General features: G+C 37.9%; 1 protein-coding gene across 2 annotated transcripts in view; it reads right to left on the bottom strand.

The window, feature by feature from the left end:
* The window catches only part of LOC306875573 (phospholipid-transporting ATPase IF-like), a 53614-nt gene that overhangs the window by 23600 nt on the left and 6831 nt on the right, over positions 1–23183 (bottom strand). For both annotated transcript variants that reach the window (XM_079426246.1, XM_079426245.1), the window contains exons 2-18: positions 15341–15457; positions 15117–15206; positions 13736–13816; positions 13522–13629; positions 13194–13322; positions 11111–11214; positions 10936–10983; positions 10071–10135; positions 9796–9877; positions 9570–9720; positions 9243–9440; positions 8993–9151; positions 5982–6157; positions 5777–5845; positions 5593–5666; positions 5403–5506; positions 4081–4262 (exon numbers count right to left, since the gene is read on the bottom strand). In XM_079426246.1, the coding sequence (XP_079282372.1) occupies positions 4081–4262; positions 5403–5506; positions 5593–5666; positions 5777–5845; positions 5982–6157; positions 8993–9151; positions 9243–9440; positions 9570–9720; positions 9796–9877; positions 10071–10135; positions 10936–10983; positions 11111–11214; positions 13194–13322; positions 13522–13629; positions 13736–13816; positions 15117–15206; positions 15341–15457 (1937 nt within the window). The remainder of the gene's footprint in view (positions 1–4080; positions 4263–5402; positions 5507–5592; positions 5667–5776; positions 5846–5981; positions 6158–8992; positions 9152–9242; positions 9441–9569; positions 9721–9795; positions 9878–10070; positions 10136–10935; positions 10984–11110; positions 11215–13193; positions 13323–13521; positions 13630–13735; positions 13817–15116; positions 15207–15340; positions 15458–23183) is intronic.

Raw genomic sequence — 23183 nt, 5'->3', positions numbered from 1 at the left:
TTTTTTTTTTGTACACAGAATACCAAATGTAAGATTAATTTGCTCCTCAGTGCATTTCCAAGTCATGTTAAGTAGCATGTTCTTTAGAACTCATTTAGAAATAATTAAATATATCTCTTAGCCTTGACTTTACACAGTAATAAATTAAGCACACTGTTGGCATTTGCTCCAGAGACAGCAGCATTATGCTGCAGAGAATGCCAACCACATAACTGCATATGCAGCCACGGCTTGTTGTTTTCCCTGAGGCTCGATTAAACGTTCAGATTAACAAGCAGCTATTCACACTTGACACATGGAAACAGCTCACCAGTCATTAAAGCAAAACCATCCTGATCTCTACAGTCATAATGTGTGAAAGCACCATGCTGATGACAGCTTCATCATGTTTTCTTGTAGTCATGTTTTTTTCATCATTATTTTTACTCTCTCTGCCCCTGAAGGCACATTCACAGTTGTGTTGTTCAGTGAATTTTTGCAGGCAAAATTTAGTAATTTCAACCGCAAATGGGATTTATGTGTGAGGATGAAAGATTGCCATATTCAGATTTTGGTTGCACAATTTTATTATTGTTCTATTTGTATTCCTCATGCTTTTATATATAGCTCTATGAATACAGTGTAGCCGCTCACTTGACCTGTCAGATATATCTGAGGATTTCTCTGAAGATGCTCATTGGGAGGACGTGTATGTGCTTCAGTTGTACAGTTTTAATGATTTGTCAAAAGGCTCATGGAAATCACAGCGACAGTCATTGCAGCACGATTCAGTTTCTTTCAGTTCATTTCAGTTTCTTTCCATTGTGTTGTGGCTTGTTTCCGTTGTGTTGCACTAAATTCATTGCATTGTGGCTTGTTTCCATTGTGTTGTGCAAATTCCGTTTTGTTGCGCTAAATTCATTGCATTGTGGCTTGTTTCCATTGTGTTGTGCAAATTCCGTTTTGTTGCGCTAAATTCATTGCATTGTGGCTTGTTTCCATTGTGTTGTGCAAATTCCGTTTTGTTGCGCTAAATTCATTGCATTGTGGCTTGTTTCCATTGTGTTGTGCAAATTCCGTTGTGTTGCGCTACATTCATTGCATTGTGGCTTGTTTCCATTATGTTGTGCTAATTTCATTGTCTTGCGGCTTGTTTGTGGTGTTGCGCAAATTTCGTTGTAGAATTCTTTTTGTTCTGCACTACTGGACCAATGTAGCTTTCCTATTGTTTTCATACTTGCTGAAGGTGATGACAGGGTGCAAGTTAGGGCTGCAACGATTCCTCGAGTAACTCGAGTAACTCGATTACAAAAAATTATCGAGGCAAATTCCTCTGCCTCGAAGCCTCTTTTAAATAATTTTAAAGCTCACATCACGTTCTTTCGCAATTATTATTTTTTGTATGACACAACGCGCTTACGTCACCCAAAAAGCGGAAGGAGACGCAAGTCGTTAGCGGTGTTTTGATTTGAGAGCGCGGGCAGCAAAATGGAAGATGGGAGCGGTAACAATGAGCAAAGAGAAGACTCAAACAAGAGAAAACGACAGAAAATGTCCAAGGTTTGGGATAATTTCAAATTGAAAAGTAAAGAGAACGCCGTGGTGTGTGTATATTGCAAGATCGAGCTAGCATACCACAACAGCACGTCGTCCATGCTACAGCATCTAAACAGAAAGCATCCACTCTACTCAAAGAGGACCGTCACCCGACCCGAGACAAGGTAATAAATTCAATGTAGCGTTAAATCAATGTGATTGCTAGTCGAGAGGAAGGCTGTTAAATAATATACGTTAATTATGTAAGGGATAAACCACAACGGCCAGTGCAATTTAATGAAAATATACCGCACGACGTTGTGATGTGTGATGCGGTCACGACGTGCCGTGGAGGTGTGGTATATTTTCATAGAATTGCACTGGCCGTCATGGTTTATCCCTTACATAATAAACGTACATTATTTAACAGCTGTGGTATAAGGCAACTAACCAATGGAAATAATTTACTGTCAAAAAAGTTGTGAATGGCTTTTACGATGAAACATACTATATACTTTCAGGGCTAGATTACAGCATGACCCATACACAAAATAAATATATTTGAAATATATTTTCACAATATATCTGAAATATATTTTTTGGAATATATGCAAATATTCGAAATTGGCCCAATAAATATATTTTAGTTATATTTCAGAATATATTTAAAAATGATAAATATAAGTGAACAACAATGCAAATATATTTCAGATATATTGTGAAAACATATTTCTTTTGTGTATGGGGAAACCTGTTGTGCATTTTAATAAGCTAAATTGCTTTTCCTCTTTTTCTCCCTCTCAGCACTTCACAACGGAGTATGGACAGCTTTGTTCGCCCAGCTCAGTCATGCACTGTTCAAATGTTGAAGTTTGAATAAATATTTTTTTTTTTTGAGAAATAAAAGCCAAATGCTTGATCATTTTACAGCCACATCATTTTCGTTATGCATTATTTGTTTTGGTTGTTTAAAAACACAAAAAAAGTCCGATTACTCGATTAATCGATCGATTAAGTGCTAGATTAATCGATTACAAAAAGAATCGATAGCTGCAGCCCTAGTGCAAGTGTTGCACATAATTGACCAATTAGGTATGGCCACATCCATTCAGGCACTATGATGTATTTGTGTCGTATTCTTTATATTATTCATGCTATATTATTTTAATGTATATTTTATATATTGTTTATTGGTGAGAAATACTTAGCAAACAAATCAGTAAAAAGCAAACTCCGCTTTCTGAGCACGAAACTCTGTGTATACTTGCCTTACAGACATGAAAAATATATCTACAGAGAGCGAAATGTCTACTTTCAACTAAACCAATACAAATGGAAAACAAATATTATCAGATTATGAATTCGTATGAAACATGCATACAGGCGCATCCACTACGGCGGAGATGACGAGTCAGTGTCGCCAACATCATCTCTTGAGCCGAACACACAGAAAACTGGTTCATCAATAAATGTTTAAAATGTTAATGCAGCATTGCAGCCTCCTTACTGTTGTACCCTGACACATTCATAATCATTATTTCTGCCGTGTGCTGTGGCAAGCTTTATGTGCAAGCTGGAGCGCTTATGTAGGCAATTAAAGGCTCATTATTATAGTTTATCTGGTTTATTAATAAATGTGCAATTAGTTGACTAATGCTTAAAATAAACAACTACTAGTCGACCAGATAAATCCTAGTGTTTTGTCTGTCATGGTCGCATCTGAGGCAGTAAATTAATTTCATTATGTTTTCATCAATTTACAGGTTTTAAAGTTTATTGTAGTTTTATGGGCGCTCAGTTTTTCTTGTTATTTAATATATTTGGCCAAAATCTCATGATGAACCGCTATGCAAAGGATATTAAAAATGTACAAAGTATACTGACTACAACCAGACAGCAAATGCTAAGACTCTTCTCAGCTCTTCAAACAAACAAAAACATTAGCCTTATAGACAGTGTTTCTTGAGCAAAGAAAATGCTGTTCTTATTCAAACACCAGCAGTTCTTCATTTAGCCTTGCACTGTGAAGAAGTAGTCTTCAAACTGCGCGTCATGGCACTTCGTTCTGAATGGAGGTGGGGTGGATTTATGAGGTTTGACTGACACTTTGAGGATCAAATGGCGTTAAGAGGTTTAGTCACAAACTCTTTTGAAAGCTTTCCATTGGTTAAATATTTGTAAAAACCCACAAACAGGCATAATGATGACCAATAGCACGGATTTAAAATAATAATAACGAAATATAATAGAGATAGGAAGCTTTTGATAACTTTCCACGGCACACCCAATCAACCTGTCACGACACGTTAGTTAGGAAACACTGATCTAAAGAATACATTTCATTTGATCAAGTTAACATTTTTCATTTAAGTTATTTATTATTAATATAGTAAATATGCAAAATAAATATAAATTTCAGCAATTATGTATGTGATTTTACTATCTTTCAATGACATGTCAAAGGAATCTCATGTGACCAGAATGAATTTGCTTGTCTGTCTCCACCTCAGTATCGCATTAAGCATTCTTGTGTGTGTGTGTGTGTGTGTGTGTGTGTTGACTCACTTGTCCTCCACCCCAGTCGCTCCCAGCAGCTCCAGGTCTTTCTCGATGAAGTTGAAGACCTCAACCAGTCGTTCCTCTCTCTGCTGCAGAGCCGTTCTGGCTTCATGGAGCCGCCGGTCCACTTCCTGATACTCATCTGCACTGAAGTGTCTGCAGGCCACCACTAACGTCCGCAAACCCTTCTACAAAACAAATGAGAAAAAGTTAAACTAGTCCATTTTACTGATTTGTGCACAAATGAAGAATCAATTATACACAAAATAATACAAACGTTGATATAAAGTAGAACTGACGGTGAACTTTTGGCCAAGAAGCTGCTTGAAAGCCACAGTCTTGAGCTCCACATCCATAATTGAGTTAATGCACTTAAGCGCAGACATAGAGAGTATTTAGCGTATGGAGGAGCATTTCAATGAGACTGTTGTGTCTTGAAACATCCCATGACTCTCAATACGATCCTCTGAGAGCTGCTGGGAGCGTGTGTGTGTGTGTGAGATGTGGGTCTGAAGACAGTCTCGTGGGTTTCAGCACAGCTGATAATGAGGACAGCAAACGGAGCTAATTAACTGCAGTGCACTCATCAACATTATTTGAATTAGAAAAGATGTCTGAATTAAAAGTTAAGTGGCTACTCTCTTATCCGTGCTTGTGAGAAGTTTCTAGGGCATTTAAAAAGCCGGCAGCTCTTAAAGTAATAGCAGCCAAATAACCTAATAAACCAGCTGCTGTGATGTCTGCTAATCAAAGAACAAAGGAAAAAAAGAGGAAATCTATAACTTTTGTAGCTTTAAGGATTCATCTATATTTCATTTAAAATTTAGTGTTTGAAAACTTGATTCAATTTCTGTATATTTTCTACGTGCTGAAGGACACGGGTGGCTAAATTTGACATTATAATGGATAACTAAAACTAATGTTCTTAAGAATAAATTAGAATTTTTTTTTTCAAGAATTTCACATTTTTACAGACCTCTTACAAATTATCTTAAAAAAATAGTTTCTTAACAAGATTTTGATAAATCCGGCCCCTGGTCTTTAGATACAGAATAACTCAATTCCGCCTTCAAATGCAAGTCTATGGGATTTTTTTAAACCACTTACTTAATTGTCCGATGAAAATAGCCCAAATGTAGCATTGAGAAAAATAACATTGTACTTCTCCACAATCCGCAAAATCCGGTGTAGACGAGTTGTACAATGAATACTTTGGGATCAGGATATGGCCCATTTTACTACTTACGAGCAACAGTGAAACTTCAAGCACCACTAACCACTAGAGTGAACTAGTATGCAAGCATGGCAGCATGATGTAGCAAGCTCACCAGAGCAAACTCATCCACATGGACTCTAGTTTTATCGATCTCGCCGGTCGTGGAGTAGGGCAGAATGGCTGATTCGGCTCCTTTCGTGAATAGCACCTTTTCACCTAATGAGAGACAGAATGTCATTAGATAACTCCTCACGCGCTGTGATTCAGTCATAACCAGCACATATGTGATCAGAGGCACATGCCTGAAGGCTTCTGCAGAATCACACTCATTCTTCTGCGGTTTGCGTCAAACTCCAGAACGTGGAGGAGTTTGTATCTGCGGGCGGAGAGATGGCTGTTAAACAGACAACTCTAAAAGCTAAACAACTATATGAATATGGTTCACATTTAGAAGTTATCTAAAATAAACAGAAAAGTGCGATGTACTTCTCTGTTTTTCCAAATGTTTTAATCTTCATGCTTTCTCCATGGCTTCCCATAAATGTGACACCCATCCTGCAGTCAAAAAGATCATTTAAAGATATGGCTACATATGTTTCTCACAAATGTAGTCAAATGTTTCAACATTATATTTAGCACAACTGACTACAGAAAGCAGTCACAGTAGCAGGTGACAGAGTGGTGCTCTCACCTCTTGGTGGCTTCCACTAGTGCTTTCTCGTCAGGAGAAGATGCGTAATACTCCATCTGAGGAGAGAAGCCGTTGGCAAGTGAGAATGGGTCTCCCGGCCCATCCGTTTGATCGTAACTGATCTGCACCGTGTGACACAGTGAGACGGCTTTCAGGAACAACTCCTCCTCCTTGTTCTGAAAGGTGTACACACAAAATAATACTGTCACACTTTGATTTAAAACATAATCAGTTGAAAAACGTCAACCCTGTAATGTTTATCATGTATCACAAAAACGGGTCCTATTTTATTTAAAGCTTAAAATATAAGGTAAAAATTTTACAATTTAATAATATCATCATAATTTAGTATCATAGAGATAAAATTCTAGTTTAAAAAAATATATATATTTTAAGGTTAGTTGCTTTTAGTTATTTTGATCCATTTTATTGTGTTTTTGTCATTTTTAGTACTTATCATATATAGGTTTTAGTTATTTTAGTACAATTCAATTCAAATGAAAAAAAATGAGAAATTATTCTGTAACTGGCTAAAGTAGTTACTTATATATATATATATATATATATATATATATATTTTTTTTTTTTTTTTTTTTTTTTATATTTATTTTAGTTTATGATGTAATTTGAAGATTCTCATTTAATATTCATTAGAAGTCCAAGCACTGAGTGTCAAAATTGCACCTATAGATGGTGCAAAATTTTTAAAAATCATTTTAATTATGGCATAACCGTATGATCAATAAAGGTGAACACTGGCATGTGTCCTCTTTGGTGAATGTCCTAATCAACTTTCTGTGGCTAATAACACCAAATCTGAATGGCCCAATGTTACAAAAATTGATATAGTCATACATTGTGAGAAAACAAGTAAGAGTTCCAAATTTTGTGAAAATCGCTGGTCCTATAACAAGTTTTTGTCAAAAACTTCAGTCTCTCCAAATAAACTAATCATATCTGTATCCATTTCCACAAATGTGACCCTGGACCGCAAAATGACCCTGGTCATTTTTTTCAAAATTGAGATTAATACATTGTCTGAAAGCTGAATAAATGAGCTTTCCATTGATGTATGGTTTGTTAGGATCTGACAATATTTGGCCGAGATAAAAGTATTTGAAAATCTGGAATCTGAGGGTGCAAGAAAATCTAAATATTGACAAAATCGGCTTTAAAGTTGTTCAAATGAAGTTCTTAGCAATGCATATTACTAATCAAAAGTAATATGCATTACTTCCCTGGGTTGTATTTTCCAACAGCGACCTTGACCGAGGCAGTGCTGGTTGAGGGGAGCCGAAAGATGATAAGATTGCGATTGTTTGGTCTTGGGGCGAGTAGCCGCATTCCAATTTTCACGGCTACTCTCTTTGTCCATTCTGGTCTCCAAATCCATAAATTTTCCTTTGCAAAAGCCGTAAGCTTATCCGTGATGGTATCCATATTGCGGTTAATAGTCTCCGTCTCAAGTGCTGACCGCTCTGCCCACTGCTTCTATCATGACGGGCAGCCTTGTGAGGCTTTTTGACAGCTGTTCCCGCTTCCTGAATTTTCCGATAACCCAGGGCAAAGCCTGATCCAATCAGCAGAAGACCTGTTATCGTGGTTCCGAATAGGTAGATATCTTCAATGTCCTCCACGGAAAGAGCTGCCAGACACACGACCCGCCACCTTTCTCATGCGTCCATCGTGTAGCCAGCTGCGACTTCTCGTCGAGAAGATGGTGTCAATTGCGTTGAGAGACCAGTTGATCAAATCCATGATTTTTCAGTTTGGAGAGCAGTGCAGAGAGAGTCTCTCAAGTAGAGACAATAAACGAGACGAGACGGGAGAGCAAAGCAGGGAAGATAAGGGGAGGAGAGGGAGAGAAAAATGCGTTCGCCTTCATTGAGAGCCAAGAAAGAATGGCTATTTTTGGCTATTGCTACAAATAGCGACTTAAGACTGGTTTTGTGGACCAGGGTCACAAATAATAATAATAAAAACACATTTCTGTCATTGAGTTTTTTTCTTTTGTCAAACATTTTCTTCCTAGGCCATTGGTCTGATTTGCATGAAATTTGGTGGATATCAACTAGAAATGGTTCTGACAAAAACTATTAAAAGAATTTGAATTAATTTAACTGTTTAGCAGATACAGGCAAATATGTTTATGGGTGCCTATATCTTGTGACCATTTGATCCAAACGTCATGAAAATTAAAACATATGGACAACAGAACATTCTGAGGAAACTTGCCAAATTTCATGAATTTTCAATGCAAGAGGGCACTATAAATGAACACTAACCTAATAGTGCAACTGTGATCAAACAAGCTGAGATCTGACCCAAAGAAAGGTATACCCACTGCATCCACAGGACAGATTCTTTTGAAATTCACTATTTCACTTAAGGACCAAGTGGCAACCTTCTGGTCTCCCTCTTGAAACCAACACGGAAGTGACTTAAACTGAAACTCATTGTGGTTTTGGTCTATATAGTTAATTTTGCCCTTCGTGACAACTGTGACTGGGGGGAATATTTTTAGAACTCATCCGTTTAAATTATATTAAACCTTAAAGCATTGGTCTCAAACTCAATTCCTGGAGGGCCACAGCTCTGCACAGTTTAGCTCCAACCCTAATCAAACACACCTGATCCAGCTATTCAAGGTCTTCAGGATTACTAGAAACTTCCAAGCAGTTGTGATTTGTAGCTGGTTGGAGCTAAACTCTGCAGAGCTGTGGCCCTCCAGGAATTGAGTTTGAGACCACTGCCTTAAAGTTCTGGATAATTAAGGGCATGGCCACTTGAGTGACAGATGGATTGCCGCTGTGGTCACCACCGTCGAGCAACCAGCAAACAGCTCACGCCTCTTTGCCCATTTTCGATTATCTGTGAGTGACGCGCTTCAAAAATGCTCTTCAGAAACCTACGGGTGACGTCACGGACACCACATCCATGTTTTTATACAGTCTATGGCATGGACCAAGACAAAATCATCTATCCTTACAAACTGTAAAAATAAATCTTACCAAACAAGGCACCGATCCATCCGGAGAGTCTTCTGTCATTCCTTCAGGGACAAGCTTCCCGTTGATCTCTTGGTATTTGATACCATTGATAGAACACTCCCTAAACTGCATCTCGTTCTCAGTGAGGGTTCCCGTTTTGTCTGTGAAAACGTACTCCACCTGCGGCCGCAAAATTAGCATAGATTACTCATCTCAGACAGTATTATAAATGGGGAAACAGTTCTAATCTCACACACACACACACACACACCTGTCCCAGCTCTTCATTGAGGTCTGATGTGTTGACTTGAGCCTTTTGGTCGCTCTCTTCATGGTACAAGTCCAAGTCCCAGCCAATGAAAAAAGAGCCCAGAAACTTCTGCATCTCAACAGTCACGTACAACGAGATGGGGATTATGAAGTTGTACAACACCAGGAAAGCCAGGAAGTCAGAAATAAACTTCAAAATCTGCAAGGAGAAAAATCACCAGCGGTCTTAAGGAATCCTACATGTTTTGAGACCATCAAAGAGCTGCCAGGTGTCACACAGTATGACTTTTAAATGTAAAATAACTGAGTGTAGAGACTTTATAGTAACCTGACTGCTGTTTCTCTCCTGATCGGTCTTCTGATTGTAAAACGGCTCGTCCCACTTGTTCTCTGCCTGCCAGGCGTACTTCAAAATGGTGCTGATGATGGCTTCAAACAGCAGAATGCCCAAGTAGATGATGAGAAACGTATTCATGGATCTGCACGAGAGATGAGAGACACGATGTGGTAAAATGAGAAGGAAACGGTGGAAATGGAAATGATGAAACACATACTTCTCTACTGCAGAGCGTTTCTGGGATTTGCACTTGTAGTTCAGAGCCATCTTGGACTCCATGCCCGTATACACCGCCACACCTTCATGACACAACACCAGTTATACTCAAACCGTCACAACATTTTGATGAACCATTAAAAACAAACCTTTTTTGGGAGTAAAGTGCAGTCATAAGTTGCAAAACAAGTTAATAATAAATTAGGTAAATTTTGAACTCATACTGATTTCAAAAGTTCTAAGTTGGACTTTAAAAAAATGGTGTGAATGCCGTACCAAAGATTTCTTTGGTGTTTTTTAATCTTGCTCCTCGAAGCAGGAGGTTCTCTGGTCCTAAGGGTCTAAAAAGAATAACCAAAAAATATATAAACAAACAAATTAAAAAATACACAACATAAATACTTTGTTTTTATGGTCAGATTTAATTCCAAAACAGCGATGATGGGAGGGGAAAATTCTGAGAGTGATTTACTAGCAATGCACACATTAAAGAACATAGAAGAATACAACTCTTTTACTTTAGACCATCTACAAATGTTAAATCTTAAAACAAAATGTTAGGGTTAACACTGCATCTTTCTGGGGGGGGAAAAAAAATCTGCAATTGATTTATAGTTTATTTATAGTTATTTTCAAAGCTTCAATGTACTGTCAAAAAACGTCATTATTGTTTAATTCTAACAAATAAGTTCGTTAAAAACGAAACAAAATTAAAAATATTTTGCTTATAATTTCTGCACAAGAGAGACTTGGTGTTGTTTTCAAACAAAAGGAAATATATCGGTATCGGTAAAAATTAGCTGAAAAGTATCGGCAAACAACAATATTGTGCATCCCTACATTAAATAATGGCGCAAATACCAGTAATTTGACGAGTGCAAACTTTAGTAAATCACATTGTGGGATTCATTTTAATAATCTCCTCTCAAATTTTGCATCTCAAAGGGAAACTCCTACAAATGCATATTCAATAAGGTCAAGCACAAAAGTAACTGTCCACGCCTTTTCACCGCTAATTCGTCACTGCGCATCTTTAGTAAATCCTGACAGTACTATTTTAACGCCAAAAGACGGTTTGCGCTGACGCAAGTAAATCTGGTAGTCAAAACCATAATAATCTCAGATTTGAAGCTGGTCTTACCTGACTATCTCCTCTCCTTGTTGGGTTACTGTTATTCTTCCGACAAACCTGAGAAGAAAGAACACGCTGCGTCAGGACTTACAGAACTGATAATAGCATCAAATCGACTATGGTTGAGCTGCATTGTTAAGCAGTGTGTGAGAAGGATTTGGGTGGATCTGATTCTGTAAGATACCTGTATAAATCTGCCTCGGGCTGCTGGCACTCCACCACCGCCTGCAGAGACTCAAGCCGCGACACCGACTGCGACACCGCCGTTTCTGGCACCGCATAGTGCGTCTGCACATCAGCAGAGAAAACACATTCAGTGTTACAGTCTGATACATCTCACTTCTTATTCATTGCTTAGTAAAACACGTATCTGCTTGTCAAATAAAATAAGATATCTGGATATTAAAACATTTTTATTAAGATATATTATATTAGCCAGACACGAACAGTGAATTTGTGTTTGTTTTTTTTAATCGAGCAGTATTTGTGAAGTGGTAAAACATTGGGGCTGGGCAATAAGCAAATATATTATATATTATATGAAGAGGTTTAGTAAATTTCCTAATGTAAATATATGAAAACTTCATTTTTGATTAGTAATATGCATTGCTAAGAACTTCATTTGGACAACTTTAAAGGCGATTTTCTCAATATTTAGATTTTTTTTTGCACCCTCAGATTCTATATTTTCAAATAGTTGTATCTCAGCCAAATATCGTCCGATCCTAACAAACAATACACAAATGAAGAAGAAGAGAAAAATTGAAACCTAAAACAAAAAAACATTGCTGTGCAACATGGTGATGAAAACTTAGCATAGCGGTTTAAAACCAAGGGATTTTAAGATGCTGAAATGCAATCAGTTCAAATGCAATTTCACTAGAGACTGTTTCTCAGTGCTGTCACTGGGCATGCGCAAGTGAAGACGGTGCTCATAGAGTATTGAAAGGAGTTATTTTTGCCGCTTTATAGGCCTTGAAAAGTAAAAAACACTTGTATAGGTCAAAATGCCCATCTTTGCAAGTATCCTCGTAAACACAGTAATTTAAGTCTTAAGTGAAAGCAAACGGCTGAGAAAGAAAACGGGCAGCTCTTAAAGTGACAGCAGTCTAATATTCCTGCTTTCTGGCATTCATGTCAATCAAACAACAAAAAAGAGAATCTCTAACTGCTCTTGACTAAATCACTTTTGTTACTTTAGTAAGAAGAAATATAAATTTAATTTACACAGTAAAGAATATGCAATGTTTTTTATACATTTAATTAGTTCATACAATGTATGTACTATAGCATTTCTTATTTGTTCAACTGTCCTTTTTTCTGCCCTATTGTTAGTAATTTTTAGCATTGCTTATATTGCTAGTTTCTTATTCTTATTTAAATCACTGACTGTTTACTTGTATTCAGTGAGCTTGTTTTATTTATTTTTTTTAGTTAATTTAGGCTACTGTTCGTTTTTTGTAACATTGACAGTGGTTACAAGAATTATGAAATATATGGTAACAAAAATGGATAAAAACATATTTATTTAAAGCAACAATAACTATATTGTGATATATATAGTTACCGTGAAATAAAATTACTCAAATTTCAAAAAAAAAATTAAAAAAAAATCCAGTCATTTTAATAAGAATGCACACAATTGGGAATTTCAAATGAGGGTGAAAAATTCTCAGATACTTGGCAACCGGCTTTCACATTGATTCGCCGCACTGACCAACAGTAAGCTGTTTGGTTTAAAAGTGACTTCTGTGTGAGCTACACTATTGCACTACACAATGGACATTTTTTGCACACGAAAATTTGCTGAAATTTCTATTTAAATGATCTATTTCAAATATTTATTTCATTTGCCAATCTTCTTAATGCAACAAGCGTTTTCTTACATTTTAAAGCTTCTCCATCACACGATTTGGACAGCCTTTCCTGACACACTGAAAACATTGTCTCTATATTTATATAGACTCTATATTTATATACTTGATATTTAAGCATGGCTAATCCAGACATTACTCAGCATTTCTTGAGGTTAATTCACTCAGTGCGATTGCTTCTCGCTGCATGTTTGTCACAAGCTCAGGGAGCTAAAAGTGACAGCAGAAGTCAAAAAATAGTTTAGTTCCACAAGCCTTCAGTACACACAAAAAAAATGCTTCGAGATAGGCGTCGCTGACAGTAACAACAACTTTGGTGAGTCACATGTTTATTCAGTAACCGCTCTGAGAAATTCAGTGAGATGCTATCGTTTAGGAGCAGAAAACACAGACCTTCAGGTTAGTCTCTCCGTCCAGACTGGCAGTGGTGATGTGGCACGTCCCCTCGGCCCGATCTGATGATAAGAGCACCAGATCTGCAGGAAACGTCTCATCTTTTGCTACTCTCACAATATCACCTACCTACGAGAAAATGGGAGGAACATCAACCCACGTGACATGACAAGAATGTTTGAATTGCTGAAACAGCACATCCTAAAGTCACTGTATTTATTAACATGACTGCTGGGATATGGAAGTGTTTCTAATATTTGAAAGCATCTGTTGTTGTTGGGCTGGCATGATTAGCATTGGGATCCCGGTGGCGTTGGCTGAAACTCACTCTGATATTCTTGGATCGGGTTTGGACCAGACTGCCGCTGCGCACGACAAACACAGGTGCTCCGTTCACTTCATTGTCAGCTTTGTGCCGCAGCCAGTCTTCATATCCCTGTATTTGTGAGCGGGAACTAATCGGTTATCCTGCAATCAAACTGGCACAACACTGCGTACATTATTCGTGAACATGAGCTGCCAAAACATGCTCGTACGCTCACCTGTTTGATGGCAGTTACTGTGATGACAAAAAACAGGGGAAGTCCACTAGTTATAGGGGAAGTGGGTGTATCTATCATTAACTGTAAGAGAGAGAGAGGATCTGGTTAGAAACAGGGCAAACCTATAGTATGCAATGTCATATACCGCCTTTACACTCCATGGACATATATCGCCTTTGGAGACATGCTTAAGACAGACAGTAACTTTTTTTACCATTAGAGCTGTACACTCTCATAAAAAAGCTCCAAAAGCTGGCACTGAGACAGTACCCTTTCAAAAGCCACATGCATACTGCAGGTTTCAGGAGTGACAATAAAGTCCCGTAAATTATCGTTTCATGTGTGTACGGAACAACAGTCACTCTCGCATTTGTAACCATAGCAACATTTTGGCTTCTTGCAGGAGTGAAGAAGAATTTAGCCGTTTGGTATCTGCCATTTTTTGACTAAAGATGGACTTTTTGTCCATCGATTTTAACTAAACTATAAATTTACACAATATTTGTATACCCACCAATTAATAAAGTTGTAAATATGGATATTTTTCCTCACACAACCTCATCGATTCACTTCAGAGGGCTTTTATTAACCCCCCGGAGCTGTATGGAGCACTTTTTTTTATGATGGATGATGTACTTTTTTTGGCTTCAAAATCTCGAGCACCACTCACTGCTATTATAAAGCTTGGAAGAGACAGGGCATTTTTTAATATAATTCTGATTGTACTGGTCTGAAGGAAGAAAGCCATATACACCTAGGATGGTGTAATCATAGAGTAATTTTAATTTTAGGGTGAACTATCCCTTTAAAGGTGCGGTCACATAGTTCTGCAAATTTTCCCAGGCAAAATCCAGTCATTTCAGTATGAATCCATGTGACTGAGAGTGAAATTAAAGCTTAATATAATGTGTTACTTCAGGCAAGCATGATTTCATGCTCACATGACTATCAGTTGGATGACACATCACCAGCATTATGTGGACATTGTTTGCTGTTATGTTGTAGTTTAACACAACCAAGGTGTTTGTAGTGAACATAATCTTTACTTACAGGAACCGTTTCCAACACTGATGTTGCTGAACCTGTATTATTTTTTTCAAGCCAAGGATTACGGAGCTAAAATAGTCTCAAAATATATTTACAAAATATGATCCACAAATGCCTAAGCTAATTTACATTACCAGAAAGTTGACATAATATTGTGAATGTGAATTAGATTACGAGTTTGTGAACTGCTGTTTCAAATGCAAATGTGAATTAGCCTACACATTCCTTTTCAGAATTCATTTTGAGACTAATTTCGTTCTCAAAGTGCATCAGATCTGCTGTGTCGGCACACTCAGCTGAGAGATGGGGAAACACGAGGACGATCAGGGCTTACCTGAACCAAGAAGATGATGAGAAAATAAAAATTGGCGATCCTTCTGAACTGCTCAAACAAATTCTTGGGGATGAAGTTCCATATGGTGTACTACAAAGAGAAAGCAAAACAGCGTGGAGGATTTTACTGCCAAATTCTCAACAGGAGCAGGGAAACACATGCACACGTGATTTTTTATTTTTTGACCTTTTCACATTCAAGATTTCAGAAGAATCTGCTCTTACCTTGGAGGAAATGATCCTGTTGTCTGCAAACCTCTGAGGAATATAATGGCCATGCTGTGGGAACTTGTTTGCTATGTAAACTGTGCGTGTGTCACTCTGATGGGGAGGGTCGAAGCCCTGGAAGAGATGAGGAGAGACAGGTCGGTCAGTGTGACAGACAGACAGGCCAGAGACATCAACAACTTCTGTTTAATATTTCACCCCCAGCGATACATAATATCATACTAGCTATTGGTGAAACAGTGACAGAATCTTAAAGTTATGGAAAACAGTACGCTGAAGAAGCCGAGGGCATGATGGGAAGGCATAACACTCTGCCAAAGTCATTATTAATTCAGTTAGTGTGCAGCAAACAATTCATTACGGGAGGCACTTTCACAGCACATGAGAGCTAAATCACTTACTATTGAACTCTTATTGCTTTCTGACTTTCTTTTTGGTCTGCAGGCCAGACGCACATGCTGTATGAGACTGAGTGTGTGATAATCAGAAGCCAGATTCACAAAAATATTATAAGTAGGGCTTTATTTAAATTATCCAGATAAAATGTTTAATATAAAGTTGATATCGATAATTATCATAGTAAATTTCCAATCTTTATTTCTATTAAGCTTAAAGGCAGATTTTTGCTCCTAGGGTTGCTGCGATACACAGTGTTGACGTTTTTACTGGTGTGAAGCCGCAACACAAGTTATGTCACTTGCCCACCGCGGCACCATCCCCCACCGTCACCGGTTTTTGTTGTTGTTGTTGTTGTTGTTTTTTTATAGTAATAAAAATAATTTAGTTATCTTAGAGAACATACACTACAATTAAAACTGAACGTGCCTGCACAATGCAGCGTGCCGAATGACAGTCGCACGAGTCGAGCTGAATGACAAGAAGAGTGAGGTGAGACAGACAAGACGATAAGCTATAATTATATAATAATAATAATTAGTTTCAAAACAAAATGCAAAAGCACCTGTGCGGCAATATTTTGGATTTTGAAAAGCCTGTTGACTTTTGCCGTTTATCTAAGGTGATATTGGCAGGTTTTTTAAACATTTGTTTATTATTTAATTGGTTCCAGTGTTTGCTGATTTTTACTTTGTTTAAACTGTGTGTAATTAATTTATTTTATTTGACATCAAGGTGTATGCCGTGCCTCCAAGCTTTCTTATTTGTTTTGCTAATAATTGTTCTACGTTTCTTATTTATTTGGTTCCACAATGTTTACTTATTTTTGACTTTGTGCAAGTTATTTGTTATTTTATATTAGGCATAGTATATAACATGGTGTATTTTTATTCGTTTTGCTAATCAAAGTTCTATGATTTATAGATTTCTAGGCTAAGTGAGTTTGACATTGTATTTTGTTATTGCTTATATTGCATTCAAGCAACTGACGCCGAATTGGCGCTAATTTGAAAGTGAAAGTAAAATGTGCACGCTGCTTTTACAAGTTATTTAAGAGCTAAGGAAGGTGAGGAAAAGAGGAGCGCCTGCATGGCACTCTTCAAATAACTATTGCTGTTTCGTTGCGCTTTCGTTGCGACCAACAGGAAGACGCTTGGTTTAAAAAAGTGACTTCCATGTGAACTGTACTTCATACATACATGCACTACTGACAATAGAAAAAGGACCTGTTTAAAATTAACATTTTAGAAAATTAAAACTAGCAGTTAAGAAGAATTTCATTCTTAAGAATCCTTTGTAAACCCAGTCCCAGATTCCTGGAGCGGTTTAATTGCCTCACACTTAACAACTAGGGGTGGCACGGTACATGAAAAAACACCCGAACCGTTCGGTTCGCTTGTCTCGGTTCGGTTCGTGTGTGCGTCGCACGGTTCGACGCATGCGCAATGTAGCCCCGTGCTCAGACAGTTTAGCGCGAACATACATATAGACAGTAAAAGTGGAGTAAGGAGTGCTGCAGAAATGGCAAGTGGAGGAGATAATGAAGGCTGCCCGGAGTTGGCGGATGCGCCCGCGTCTTTCAAATCCGGTGTGTGGGAACATTTTGGATTTCATGTTACTTACGATGATAACGGAAATAAAACAGTAGATAGAACTGCGACTGTGTGCAAGTATTGTGCAAAATGCATTCAGTATGCTAATGGCAACACTTCTAATATGACAGTTAATTTGAGAAGACATCACGCCAATGTGTCTGTTACGTGCTATGCGCATAGGTGTGTGTGCGTGTTTTCTTTCTCGTTCCTCCCACTTCTTCTATTGCTCTACTGCTTGCTCTTAGGTTCCTGATTGGACGTCTTGCCCGCTGATCATCGGTGTGACGTCGTCCTCTTCGTCCAATCTGCTTTCGCCCTGCTGGTTTAAAGGTCCTCCCGCGAACATGGGAGTGTAGCTCGTTTGTACTTGATTGGTGTGCTGTGCGTCTGTGTACGCTTCGTTTTACTGGAATGAAGTGTTTTGTAACTTTTTCTTTGTTTCGATGTATTTAACGCTTAGTTGCTAGTGTATCTGATTTATGTTTCATGTTCTCCTTGATTTGGGAAAAGCGAACAGGTAAGCATATCGCGCGATATACACTTTGCACGTAGTAACGATGAATGTTTAAATACATTAGGGAAGTGGTGTGCGCCATCCTTGTACTTTGGTTATTATTGGTGAGAATAGGAAACTTAGAGCGTCGATACGCTGAAGCTTTCGGTTTCTTTTTGACATTTTTCTTTTGTTAGTTAGGTTAGGGGATTTGGGGAGCCTTATGGGAATTTTGTTCTATTTTGTTCTTTGATTTGGGCGCCACTCAAGTTCCTTTTCCCTAGGTTAGTGGTAAACTTGTTTTGGTAATTTTTCATTAATTTTACTTCTACTAATTTCTTTTTTTTTTTCTCTCGTTCTCTTATTATTATTATTATTATTATTATTATTATACTCATTCCAGCAGTTGTAAATAGTACATCCCAATTATTCTAGTGGCTTCGGCTTTATGTAATAAATTACTTGCAATCAAGCTTTTTTCTTGTTTATGGTCATTTCTCTGCTTGATTCAATCTACCCAGCAATAATTCATTTTTTTCTAAGTGTTGCGAACTAACCCTAGACTTTCAAGTTCGTAACAGTGTCGATAAGCACAAACAGGAGAGAGCCGGTTAGGAAACAACTTATACTGTCCGCAGCATTTAAGCAACCTCTCAGTGATAAGTCGGACAGGGCAATAGCCATAACTAAAGCATTGAGGATGTTTATAGCAAAAGATATGCAACCGTGCAGCGTGATTGAGTGTGAAGGATTTCGTCAGCTGATGAATGTACTCGAGCCACGGTATAACATTCCCTCTCGCCGACACTTCGGCACCACTGTAATTCCAAAACTGTATGACGAGACACGAGGAGAAATTGAAAAAGATTTGTCCGACACAGCCCACGTAGCTCTCACTACAGATGGATGGACCTCCAGGGCCACTGAAAGTTTCCTCACGGTGACCGCTCACTATATTACTTCGGAGTGGGAAATGAGAAGCTGCGTTTTGCAAACACGCCCCATTTATGAAAGTCATACCAGTGAGCATCTCTCTGAAATGCTGACAGACGCGGTGGCGGAATGGAAACTGGAGAGGGTAAATAGCATAATTCCTGTTACTACAGATAATGCTAAAAATATAGTGAATGCTATCGATTTAGCAGCAGGACTTGGGCCACAGATCGGGTGCTTCGCACACACAGTTAACCTTGCAGCCAAGAATGTAATCACCCTCATGAGCACAGAAACATCCCCCTCAGATTCAATGATTATCCCACTGCAGAAGATGATACTGAAATCCATGACATCAAGTGCAGAGGACAGTACCACCACCAAAGAAGCTAAGGCAGCCATCACTAAAGACCTTAAAGGCAGATACAATGACCCTGGTGTTCAGGATTATCTGCACAGAGCCACAGCACTTGATCCAAGATTCAAGTCCCTGCCTTACCTGGAAGAAACCTGTGTTCAGAAAATCTACGATGATCTAACCACGGACATTGTGGACATTGAAAAGCAGGTATTGTGTTTGTTTTTGTATCTAACTTAAATTTGATTTATTTAATATTTTATAAATTTTTATCCTAATGATAATTGCCGTTTTATTTTTTTGACTAAGCCAAGCATATTTAATCTATTTGTGCCTTTGTAATATTTTTCTATTCCCCACTGCCCAGTAGAGAATAACTTTTTGCTGCCATGAGAGCTATTTGTTGTTAATAACATTTCCAAAATCTCTATTTTGTCATATACTCATCAGGGTCAAAGCAGTGAAGCCCAAGCGGCCAGTTCATCCTCAGGAGCGGAGCCAGGGCCATCAGAGACCTCTCCTCCCCAGAAACAATCTGCCATGGCAATGGTATTTGCAGATTTTTTTAAAACAGAGGAAAGAAGAACAAAGTCTTTGTCAGACATCACTCATGAAGAGGTCACCTCATACAAGGCCACAGGCTGCATCTCTGTGGATGAAGACCCACTCGCATGGTGGAAGAGCAATAAGCATAAGTATCCTCACATTGCTAAGTTAGCCCAACGTAACCTCACTGTCCAAGGTACATCTGTGCCAAGTGAACGTGTTTTCTCAACGGCTGGGGACAAGTAGGTCTCGCCTCTTGGCAGAAAATGTGGACAAACTGATATTCTTGCAGAAGAATATGAAAATTAAGTGAACAGAGGAGTGTTTTTTTATGCAACATTTTATAGCAATTTTGATAGCCAGCATTTTTGTTTTTAATATTTAAATATATACAGTGGCACTTTAATGTCTAGTTTCCAAATACTGCACTTTAATTTCAAGTGAAAGAAATGTATCCTCACTCTCAGGGAATAGAAGCATTGTTTAAACTGTTTTTGTATTAAACTTATGCTTGACTTTATGATTATGGCCTTTGCTATTGTTATAGCCTCATTATATTATGTTATTACATTATGTTTAAAGTATTTTGACTTGTTTAAAAGACAGAGCTTGTAAGAGTTCCTCTCTTTTTCTTTTAAATATTTTTTTTTGTAAGAGCTACACTGAAGTTGGCAGTTTGATAAATGCAAGTTAATTTCAATCTTTGTGTGCTAAAAAGGCACAAGTTCCTGTAGAGATAACAATACATATTCTCCTTTTTTTGCCAAATAAACGAAAAGCATGTCATCATCAATGTCTTCTCTCTTGCTGTATCAAAATCTCACCTAGCTTTTACTCAGAGATGGTCCCAATAATGTGCTTAAAGTCAAGTCAAATTCAGTTAGTGCATGATTACATTACAAGAAAATGTTAATACTGTATCCTAAATTGTGGATAATTAAGCTAATAAGCTATATATCATATGCTGAAGGAAATTTCTGGAGTGTTAAAGATTAAAAGAAAAAAATAACAACAAGAACCGTATAGAACCGAAAGCCGTGACCCCTAAAACCGTGATACAAACCGAATTGTGGGTTTTGTGAACCGTGCCACCCCTATTAACAACGCGTAATGGCTTTGGTTTGTGGAACACGTGACGGCTCTTTGCATAGACACAAACTCTCGGTCAACCTAGTGGCTTTATGCAAATGTTTCTGCAGCACACTGAAAATATTCTCTCCAACTCTGAACCTTGAGCCTCTGTGACAGATGGTGTCTGTGCTGAGCATCGTCCATTGACTCTTGTCCAGAGGAGGACGGCGAAATCTCCTTCCTGTATGTTACACGGCCACGTCACCCGACCCCACTGGCAACACATGCGTTCAATTACTGAATCTTTTGACTGAACCTTTGTGTGTTTCCATCCCATTTCCCCTCTGCACTTTCCAAGAGTAAGACGCTGGAATTCATTCTGTGTGCCAACATGAACATCTTGTGCTGCTTTTTCAAAACTGATGCCACTGTGCTGTGATTATGAATCCATGTTAACTGATTCCTAGATCTGTTAGAAGAAAACTTTGAAAGAACAGAGTAGTATTGCTGTTAACTACTATTAAAAAATGTAACATTAACAGTTTTTACAAAACATTCACATTTACACAAAAGCTTGGCCCTACTTTATTTGAAGAAAAAACGAGTGTGACAATTTCAAACTAAATCTGGCCAAATGAAGGAGTTTTTTTTTTTTTAGAGTTCATTTTGGTGGCCTGAAATGGTTCAACAAAGCAAACTTTCCTGTTAACTTTCCATGATGACTGTATAATCACTAGACATTTCCGTTGTTTTTTGTGTTATTGAGAAAACCGAAGTAGCGAGAAATCTTTTCTTCTGTATTTGGACTCCATTGTAAAACATACATGGATAATTCATTCTCAATAAGATCTGTAATATTAAGTATCAACAAAAACGTTGCGATGAAGTGGATTTGCATTTCATGCCTTCTTTATACACCTCTAACCACCTTTTCCAGCAGCGACAATGTTGAAATATTCACAAACATTATACCTTTATGTAGCTATTTTGAATATCTGTTCGAATAAGAACTTCAGAGAGAGGCCTTTACTTCGATGCTTCGAGAGTTTTTTTTTTTTGTGCAATTTTTGTTTGTATGGTTTAGTTCATACAACCAGTAACAACAATTACAATTTTGAGAAAAATATCAATTCTTAACTGACTTTAACCTAAAATTTACAGACTTTCTTTTCTTTTTAACTAAAACTAAACTAAAAAACAAACAGCTGACAAAATGAACACTACTTGTAAGGCAGTGTAAGTAACTGATTTGGAATCACAACTTATTTCAATATATTTTGACACCAAGTACAGCAAACAGAGCTGTATTATTAAAAAGAAAAGATAAAGACAAACAATGAGGGATATCTGACACAGGACCCGATCTGTATTGTGCAAAAACAAAAAGCTTCTGTGCCGCACGACTCTTCTATTTCAGTTGTGAGTTAGTAGCATTTTTTTGCGCTAATAATCCACATTATAGAGATAATGAAACACAGACTATAATAATTCAGCACAATAGCAGAACAAGGCGGCTAATCAAGTATATCAAATTAATCAGAGAGCAAGTGATGCCGTATCTCTTCTCAGAGCTGATCATTACACAGAAAAGCTTGTAAATATCCGCTGAGGTGACCAAAGCAGAGCACCAAATAAATCTGAGGCACAGCTGCGTGACGCTTCCCTTTGCTGCTCCATGGATAAATTTACTCTTAATTCAGAGTAAACTAGGGAAGTTTGAGAGGGCGCTCATCTGCTCTGCTTATTGCGTAACAGTCTGTGACTTTCACTGTGAAGAATGAGTCTGCCGCTCCACTAAAGCACCTCTAATTAAACATTAATTTGGGAAGTGGCAGCTAATGAGATGAGCGGTCAGGAAGGCCAACACTGACTCACAGCTACTTCTTACACTGGAGTGACCCGTCTAAAAGCCCAAATGAGTGCCTAAATCAACATCTCACATACTCACACCAGCTAGTTTAATGTGAAACATCTGAAAGCAACTGAATGGCCAAAAGAGAATGGATATTAGGGCATTTTGATGACATGCAACATATCAAAAATTGTTAATTTTAACGTACAGAAGCACTGATATTGAGAAAAAAAACAGCTTTCTGTGGATCTAGTTACTGGTATGCCTCAGGGCTCAGTTCTTGGACCACTTCTCTTTTCTGTCTACATGGCATCACTAGGTTCTGTCATTCAGAAACATGGATTTTCATCATTTACATCAACTCTATCTCTCATTCCATCTTGATAATCTGACGATAGTTGTTTGCATCTCAGCTTGTCTAACAGACATTTCTAGCTGGATAAAGGACCATCACATTCAACTAGGGCTGCACGATAAATCGAAATGAAATCAAAATCGCAATTAGACAGAAGCTGAAATTGTCATGCGTATATTGTCAGTGAAGCAAGTTCCTGTGATAAGTAGTAAATCTAAAAAGATTTCCAGTAGTAAATCTA

Source organism: Barbus barbus, assembly GCF_936440315.1.
Source record: "Barbus barbus genome assembly, chromosome: 9".
NCBI classification, from domain to species: Eukaryota; Metazoa; Chordata; class Actinopteri; order Cypriniformes; family Cyprinidae; genus Barbus; species Barbus barbus.
This window is presented reverse-complemented; position numbering and strand designations above follow the sequence as displayed.